This window comes from Corvus brachyrhynchos, unplaced genomic scaffold (assembly GCF_000691975.1).
Source record: "Corvus brachyrhynchos isolate BGI_N302 unplaced genomic scaffold, ASM69197v1 scaffold4, whole genome shotgun sequence".
Taxonomy (NCBI): Eukaryota; Metazoa; Chordata; class Aves; order Passeriformes; family Corvidae; genus Corvus; species Corvus brachyrhynchos.
The window spans coordinates 5,475,313-5,483,759 of NW_008237878.1; the positions used below are offsets into that span (position 1 = coordinate 5,475,313).

Genomic DNA, 8,447 nt, shown 5'->3' on the forward strand with positions numbered 1-8,447 from the left:
CCGGGGAAGGAAGGGCTCATGGGACCCAAGGTAGGTTAGAGCAGTGCTGGGAAAAGCTGTGCTGGCACTTCATTCCCTCGCTGCCTGCCCCCCACTGTCTGTCCCCTGCTGCCTGTCCCTTCCTCTTTGCAGGGTGACCGGGGATTTGACGGGCAGCAGGGAGCCAAAGGAGACCAGGGGGAGAAAGGAGACCGGGTGAGCAGGCTGGAAAGGGATGGGATGCATTGCACCACATTGCTTGTACCAGGATACAGCCTTGGTTGGAAGCGTATCAGAGCCTGATGCTCCCAGAGGAGTCATTTGGCGCTGCTCTAAATTATGTCACTAAACAATGAATGACAACAACTCCCTGCACTTCACAAGAAGGCACCAGTGCTAGTTCTTTGGGGATGCCCAGCTGTGGGGTCAGAGGATGTCCATGGCATCTGCTCTGGAGTTGGGAACTCTGACACCCCTGGCCTCACCCTCTGCCTCTCCTCCAGGGAGCCCCGGGTGTTATTGGTGGCCCTGGTCCCCGGGGCAGTGACGGTGCTCCTGGCCCCCCCGGGCCCCCAGGCAGCGTTGGCCCACGAGGTCCCGAGGGCATGCAGGGCCAGAAGGTGAGTCCTCACCACAGGTGACTGGTCCCCCTCTGGGGCTGTGAGGATGGGAGGACCCAGTCCCCTTAGTGGGTGAGGGGTGGGTAGCATCTGGAGTCATGTCCCAGCTCTGTCCTGCCCTGCCAGCTTGCTGGCTTTGGGTTCCTCGCTTGTGTCCCTCTGCCCAGGGGATGGGAGTCTGAGGGGTCTGGGACCCTGCTTGTCCTTGAGTTGAGCTGGACCTGTCCCCATTCCCACCTGCAATGGCACCCCTGGGGTGCAGGGGTGGGAAAAGCAGCACATCCCTGGTTCTGGGGAGAGCAGAGAGGCTCCAGCACCCACCAGCCAGATCCTGAGCACATGTCCTTTGCAGGGGGAGAGAGGCCCCCCTGGACAGTCAGTGCCGGGTGCACGTGGTGTGCCCGGCATCCCCGGCGAGAGAGGAGAGCAGGTGAGTGCATCAGGACCCATAGGCTTCTGGCACTCAGGTCAGTGGGGTGGGAAGGGATGCTGGATCCATCCCACTGCCACTGATGGAGGGGCTGCCCTCACCTCTGGGCTCTTCTGGACCTTGGGAAAGGGTTTTTTCTCCTCTTTAATTGCACCATCCCCCGTTACTCTGTGCGACCTTTGCCCCTTCGTGTGCCTGGCAGGAGGAGGAGATCCGTGCCTTCGTCAGGCAGGAGATGAGCCAGCACTGTGGTGAGCATCTCCCGCTGCTGCCCTGGGGCTGGGGGTCTGCACCTGCTGCCCCTGACCCCCACCCTGTCTCTCCCACAGCCTGCGGTGGCCACTTCCCACGGCACCAGGATTCACGTGAGCACTCAGGTTGCGGCTCTTCCTTCCTACCCCCCTGCCCCACGCGTGTGGCACTGAAGGGGCCCCGGCACCCAGGTGTGCCACTGGTTTTGGGGAGCTGGAGGTGGCTGGCACTCTCCATGACCCTTCAGTCAGGGTCAGCGTCAGCGTAGGACCCTGCACAGGGAGAAGGGATGGTGTGTGGCAAAAGTGATGGTGCAACAGGGATCCCCAGGGGCAGCTGGCTTGGGATGGTGCCAGTGGGGTCTGGGTGCTGCCAGGGTCTGCCCAACTGAAGAGGTCACAGGAACTGCACCCCATCTATGCTTGGGTATCAGAACTGGGGCAGGGGTCTTGCAGGGGTCAGCAGTGCTGGAGGGGAGGGTAGGCTGGAGGAGGGGGATTGGAGGCAAGGGGTGGGCTGGGATGAGGTGGGTGCTTTCTCTCCAAGGAGGCTGGGGGGCTCAGCCCAGGAGCAGCTTCCACTCTGCCCAGGGAGGAGGAAGAATTGTCCGCCAGGAGAGAGAGCATGACCAAACAGGTGATGGAGAGTCTGGAGGGCCTGTAAGATCTGGCCCCATGGGCATGTGTGCCTCCCTGTGCCCTCCCCTGTCCCTATCCTGATGGGCTCCAAGTGGGTGCCGTCTCTCTGGGCCTCCCCTGCCTGTCCCTCCTCTAGAAGCCCCCATGGCAGCCCTGGTTTGTGGTACAGAGAGAGGAGCGGGTATTTCCAGGTCCATCATCCCTGTCCGTGTACCCTGTCAGGCTCCAACAGGGTTGGGGCAGTGCTGGACTGCTCCACACCTGAAAGGGGTGGTTTTCCTTTGGGAAATAAGGGGAAAGCACCCCAGACTCCCTTGCCTCTTCCCTGATGCCTGTGTCCCTTTCACAGGGTCCTTCTCCACCCAGCCGTTCCCTGCTGGCAGCGCTCACACAGTCCCTGTGCTGAAGCTGTCACACACTGAGGAGGAGGAGGGTGTGTCATCCCTGTGCTTTTAGTCCTTGTCCCCCTTTTTCTGTGCTCCGTATGTGTGGTGTGCACTGCTCATGCATGGTGCTGTCTCCCAGGGCAGGACAGGCAGATCATGCTTGACAATGACGACCTTGAGTACGACAGCATGGATGGAGAGGAGGAGGACTATGATGAGGTCCCGGAGGTGGACAGCTTGGAGCAGCCCACACTGGATGGTGAGCTTCCCTGCACTCACCTGGCACTGAGGGTGAAGCCACTGGAGGAAACCATGGAGCTGCCCAACCCTTCCCATGCTCACCTGGGAGCCATCCCCCGCCTTCCCCTTCTGGGGTTTCCCCTCCTCTGCCAAGTGAGTCTGGCAGCCGCCCGTGTGCTGCCAGCCCCTGCCTGCCCTCACCAGCAGCGTTTTCCCGCAGCTGAGCCCTGCAGGCTGCCGCTGGACGAGGGGGACTGCCAGCGCTACACCCTGCGGTGGTACTACAACCAAAGAGTCACCGAGTGCCGGCCCTTCGTGTACAGCGGCTGCCGGGGCAACCTCAACCGCTTCGGCAGCAAGGAGGAGTGTGAGCTGCACTGCGGGCAGCGCCCAGGGGCAGGTAGGCAGAGCTGGGCATGGCTTGGCACCGGCAAGTCCAGCAGCATCCCCACCCCGTGCCGTGGGCTCAGCAATGCAGAGCTGGGGGGACAGTGCTGGTTCCCCACCTCAGCTCTGACGGCGCCTTGCTTCTCTCCACAGATTCCCGTGGAAGTGCCGGCGGCAAGGTGGGAGGGCAGCCAAAGGTGTAGGTGCAGGCAGTGTCTCGGCAGGCAGGGCTGCCTGGAAGTGGAGTCCAGCTGCCGCCCCGGCCGGGGCTGGGCTGCTCGTGGTGGCGGGGGCCACGCACCCACCAGCCCCAGCAGGAACCTGGTGCTATTTCTAACCTGTCTTTATGCTGCTCATGGGTTTTTCATTTCATATCAGTTTATTGTCATTAAGGTGAAATTTATATCAAATGGGAAACTGCCTCCCACCAAGGCTTTGAACCCCCTTTCCCATATGGAGGTTTCCTGGGCTGTTCTCAGTTTGATTTTTAAATTATTTGTTGCCAACAGCACACTTCTTAGCCCTGTTCCCTCTCTCTGGAAGCAGAGATGGGACTTGGCATAGCTGGGCTCCCTCCCCTCACATAATACCCTTGTACTCTTTCCTGCCCCCCACAAACGCCCAAACTCCCTCTCTGCTCCCCTCTCTCTGCCAGGAGAGCTGCCCACATCCTTGTGCCGGGCAGTGCCTCCCTGCACAGCACCACTCACCTCCATCCTGCAATCAACTCCATCTGAATAAATTTCACCTTAACCTCAACTGGGGCCCAGTTCCCCTTTTGTGGCTGCGATGGTTTGGCAATGACCTGTGGGGAGACTGGAGGTTCTTTCCATGTGCTATCCTCCAGCTCACATGCCTGCCAGCAGCCCATCTGTCTTTAGTCCGGGGGAGTCTCACCTGCACCCCCAGGCCTGTCAGGGAAACCCTGAGGATGGTGCTATGTTAGAAGAGGTTCCTGCTCGCCCACGCTTACTCTCAAAGGCTTTGTGAAAGTGATGTTGGCTGCCGGGGTCACAGCCCCTGGTTCCCCCCCAGCCCCAGGGCTGAGTAGGGAGATGCCCCTCACTGCCCCAGAGCCGCAGGGGCTGCCGGGTGGGTTTTGTGGCCCCCACACGTACGCTGCTCTCTGTGTATATCTGTATACAGCGAATGTATATGTGTACCACTGCGGGGGGGATGTGTATTAAAGCTGCGCTCACAGGGACATGTCACACTTCTTGGCACGTTGCTGGAGTTGCCTGTGGAGTTTGGGGACAGCTCTTGAGTCAGGCATGCCTCCTGCTCACCCCAGCTGGGCTGCCCTTTCCAGCTGCCCACTGTTCCTCACCCCTTCCAGGGAATCCAGTGCCCCATCCCCATGCCCAGCACGTGCCCAGCTGACACAAGCCAGGCCATGAGCCCCTGTCCAGGCCCTGACGTGTCAGCACGTGGGTCTGTGGTGCTGCATGATGTAATGTGTGAATCAGTGCTGCCAGTTAATTTTGGCTACTGGGTGTGAGTTCCTGGCTGTCCCTGGGAGAAGGAACAGAGCTGGCATTATTTCCGTTCCCTGCCATCCCGGGGAGGGTGACATAGGATAGGTCACCCTGTGGCCACAGGGGTGGGCAGACCCCCAGCGGTCTGAACCCTGGGCACCCTGACTCCTGGCCTTGGCCACCCCACGGGGCTGAGTGCCCACAACTCATCTCATGCAGGTGCTCACCCAGCCTGAGAGCCTTGGGATGCTCCCACAGTCCCTAAGGGGGGAACTTTTGGTCAAAACCCTTGTATATGGGGCTCACCCCACAGCATGGCCTACAGGCTGCTACCCACCTTGGGCAGCTGGCAGAGGGGCTGGGCCAGGCTGGACTGGTGCAGGTGCCTGCAAACCAGTGGTGTTCCAGTTGGACTGCCTTAAGGTGAGCTGCAAGCCACTGGTGTCCTGCAAACCAGCAGCCAAAGCAATGCTTGGATTTGGCACAGCAGGGAGGTGACATGTCTCTAGATATGTCCTCCATGTGACCAGGGAGTCTGTCAGGACACTCTGCCAAACTGGTACCAGGAGATGTTTGGGGGCCGTGTGAGGCACAATGCCCAGAGAGCTGCCCATGGTTACTGGCCAGCAGCAATATGCTTGTTCTCTCCCTTCCTTGAGTAATTACCAAGGAGCAGGGAGGCCTAATTAGACGGAGAAAAAACATCTTGCAAGTCAGACATGAAACAATTGCATCTGAGCTGTCCCAGGTTCCCGCAATCCCCTCCAAATGCAGCTGGTAGAGCTGCAAGGGGGCACACGCCAACCCACATCCCAGGATGACTTCATCTGCTATTAGGCAAAATATATTAAAAGCATTTCCACCCCTCCGTCACCGTCACCCCCTCTGCGGGTCAGAGGTGGAGCTGGGACAGGATAAGAGCCAGGGCTTGTCAGAGAGCAGAGCAAATCCCCAGCTTGTGGTCCCTGCACCCCAGGAGCACTGCCTGAACATCGAGGAGACGAGGACCTGCTGCAAATGGTGAGGCTGTGCCCTCGGCAGTGCTTTTTAGGGGCTTTTCGCTGGGAAATGGGTTGCGGGGGGTTGGATGCTTTTCATTCCCCACTTCCCAGCAAGTTAACCGCCTCTGGCTGCCTACTCTGGTACTTTCCAAAGGGTTCCACCCCAGAGATATGTTGCAGGAGGTTGGTTTCACTGCTCTGCTTCCAGCTGGACAAACCCTGCTGGGTGACTGATTTTGGGGAGAGGCAGCCATACAGCAGGATTTGTGCAGCAGTGCCCCTGCACCTGCTCTGACCCTGACCCACATCCCAGCACCCTGACCCCCCCCTGTAGCCCAGCACCCTGCAATCCCTGGGGCCCTCCCTGCATCAGGGTGAGGGATGGGGTGGAGAAAGTGGCTGAGGCTTGACACAACTCAGCACGTGTGGCCAGACTCCTGCCCTTGTCACCTCATTGCAATCAATATGCTGCATATTTTAGGCCAAGTGGCTCGTGTCCCTCCTTGGTGGGTGACTTTTGCCCCAGAGAGCCCAGCAACACTGCGATGAATGACATCTGCCAGGGAAGGTGTGGGAGGAAGAAAGCCCCACATCCCGCCCAGCCCTGAAACCCCAGGCACGTTACATTTCCCTGGCCAAAGGGCAGGAATGGGTTGGGGAGCAGCCACAGTGCCCAAGCAGACACCCTCTGGATCAGGATTGGCTCCTCCTCTGGGTGACAGAGGAAGGGGGTGAAATTGAGGGCACAGCCAGCATCTGGCATGGGGCTGTATGAAAGGACAAGGACACCCAGGTGATTTGCTTCCCACGTCCCCTTCAGCCTCCACAAAACTCCCCATCCTGTTCAAGAGGATTAAAATCAAGGTGGAATAATGAAGGGTTCCTGAAAAGAAGGTGAAGCCCCACCAGCTGGTGCAGGGAGTGGAGGGGTTCTGTGGGTGACACGCTGGTGGGGACATGTCCTGCCTGGGGGGCTGTGGGGCCATGGCAGGGTGAGGGGGGTGATGCTCAGCGCCAAGCCACGTGCTCCCCACAGGCACTCCCAGCCACGCTGCGAGGCAGGATGCTGCTCATCTTCCTGGTGGTCCTCGGGGCACCAACGAGAGCCTGGAAGGGAACGAGCCATGAGCAGCTCCCGCCAGGACCCCAAGCCATGGATGGAGGGAAGCTGATGAGGCAGGAAACCACCAGCGATAACAAGATACTGCCAGGTCTCCCTAAAATGAGGAGGGGCAACGATGGCTCTGGGGAAGGGTCTCATCCGGACAAAGCCAGCCTGCCACTGCTAGAGGGATCAGAAAGACAAGCACTGCCCTGGCCAATGAGCCCAGCCACCAAGAGAGCTGCTCCCAGGAAAAAGGGGAGGAAGGTGTCCCTGTCCCTCGATGTCCACACTCACTTACGGAAAATCCTGCTCGACCTGGCCAGAGAGAAGGAGCTGCAGGCCAAGGCAGCTGCCAAAGCAGAGCTGATGGCCCGCCTTGGGCGCAGGAGATAAACTGTCCTGGCTGGGACACAGCTGGGCTAGAGAGGGCAGGGGGCTGCCTGGGGCACAGGCAGAGGGAAGCGTGGAGCGGCATCGGTGTGTCCACAGGGGGCTGTGGACATGGCAGCTCATTCCCCCGGTCTCGGAGCTCATGGCACAAGCAGCAGCCACGGGAGGATTTGGTTTAATAACCATCACCTCAGCACCACTGGAGAAGATAGAGCTGGGTTTACCTTGGCCAGTGCTGCTGGAGCACAGCTGTTCCCAGCCCCAGGCACTACAGGGATTTTTATGCTTGGCTTTGCTCCCTGCTCATCCACCACTGAGATGTCTCCAAAGGGGCTGCATCCAGCCAGGCAGCTTTTCCTGTGTGCTGCTTCTCTCTGGGTGACCGGAGTACCCAAAATCCTCCACAAAGCTTGGCCGAGCCTCAAAGCCGGAGTTTTGCATGAGCGTGCACAATAAAATGCAGCATCAAACACAACTTGTTGTGCTTTATATGGGTTCTGCACCCCTTTATACTCCCATTTTATGTTCCCTTTCCCCAGAGATGCTGTGAGGGCATGTTCTGGGCGGGGGTCAGCATAGGAGGTCATTAAATTCCAAACGAGGGATGTCAGAACTTGCACCGACAGCGGAGCCAGCCCCTGGCCCAGGGAGCCCACAGCAGCTCTGGGCCAACAGGGACACGGTGTTGTGCCACCGGAGCTGCTGCTTTCAGCACAGCTGGGAGATAAGAGCAGTGCAGAGCAGAGTGTGGCCGCCCCGTGCAAAGTACAGGGTGGTGCGAGCGAGGCAGAGGCCGGGGGACGCCTGCAAAGGGGCCACTGGAGCTGGTGGGGGACACAGCCATGCTCTTTGAAGAGTACTTGATGCAGGGTGAGTGAGCCCTTTTGGCTTGGAGTGGGCACTGGCTTTGGGAAAGCGGCAGAAGCAACTGGGGTGACCCCACATTCCATGGGAGGGACAGATTTCAGGAAGGGATGTGCCAGCAGATGGTGGGCGGGGGTGAGGTGGTAAGGTGGGTAACAGGTCCTTTGCCATCTCTGCCTGACCTGAGGCTCAGGTGACACCCAGGCAGCGCTGGCCCCTTCAGACAACCCCCTGCACCCACTGGGTGTGTGCTGTGGGGCTGAGCCTGGAGTTTGTGGTCCAGGGTACAGACAGGGTACCAGTAGCAGTGGGAACAGGGGTCACAAGAGGACCTGCCAGAGATGGTGCATCCAAGTGGGACACTCCAGAGCAGGCAGCCTGGGTGACAACTGTCCACCACAAGAAGGGGGTTCTCCCCTGCCACCCCCACTTGTCCCTGGGACGCTGAGGATCTCCTCCTTTCCATGTCCTGCCCCAGTGTCCCATCTGTCGTCCCCGAGGCCCAGTGTGCCCCCATACTTCAGCGTCCTCTACCCCTAGCGTCCCCTCACCTCCCCAGTGCCCTTCCCCTGCCCAGCTCAGGGATCCCAGTGCCACCCCCCATCACCAGTGTTTCCCCTGGTACCAGTGCCTCCTGCCCCAGGCCCAGTGCCCTCCCCACCCCAGTGTCTCCAGTAGTG

The 8,447-nt window shown here is 59.7% G+C and overlaps 2 protein-coding genes across 2 annotated transcripts in view; both read left to right on the forward strand.

Moving 5' to 3' along the window:
* Positions 1-2,352, forward strand: part of COL7A1 (collagen type VII alpha 1 chain) — a 33,872-nt gene extending 31,520 nt beyond the window's left edge. Inside the window, exons 106-112 of the mRNA XM_017732303.1 lie at positions 1-30; positions 133-195; positions 483-599; positions 952-1,280; positions 1,359-1,394; positions 1,828-1,917; positions 2,269-2,352. The exon at positions 1-30 is cut by the window's left edge and continues 22 nt beyond it. Coding sequence (XP_017587792.1) covers positions 1-30; positions 133-195; positions 483-599; positions 952-1,280; positions 1,359-1,394; positions 1,828-1,909 — 657 coding nt within the window. The 3' untranslated portion in view covers positions 1,910-1,917; positions 2,269-2,352. The remainder of the gene's footprint in view (positions 31-132; positions 196-482; positions 600-951; positions 1,281-1,358; positions 1,395-1,827; positions 1,918-2,268) is intronic.
* A 782-nt stretch (positions 2,353-3,134) lies between these two features.
* LOC108446272 (urocortin-3-like) lies at positions 3,135-7,368 on the forward strand. Its single transcript, XM_017732508.1, has 2 exons — positions 3,135-5,427; positions 6,445-7,368. Exons 1-2 carry the CDS (start codon positions 5,425-5,427, stop codon positions 6,904-6,906), a joined length of 465 nt encoding a protein of 154 aa, XP_017587997.1. The 5' UTR covers positions 3,135-5,424; the 3' UTR covers positions 6,907-7,368.
* The last annotated feature ends 1,079 nt before the right edge of the window (positions 7,369-8,447 follow it).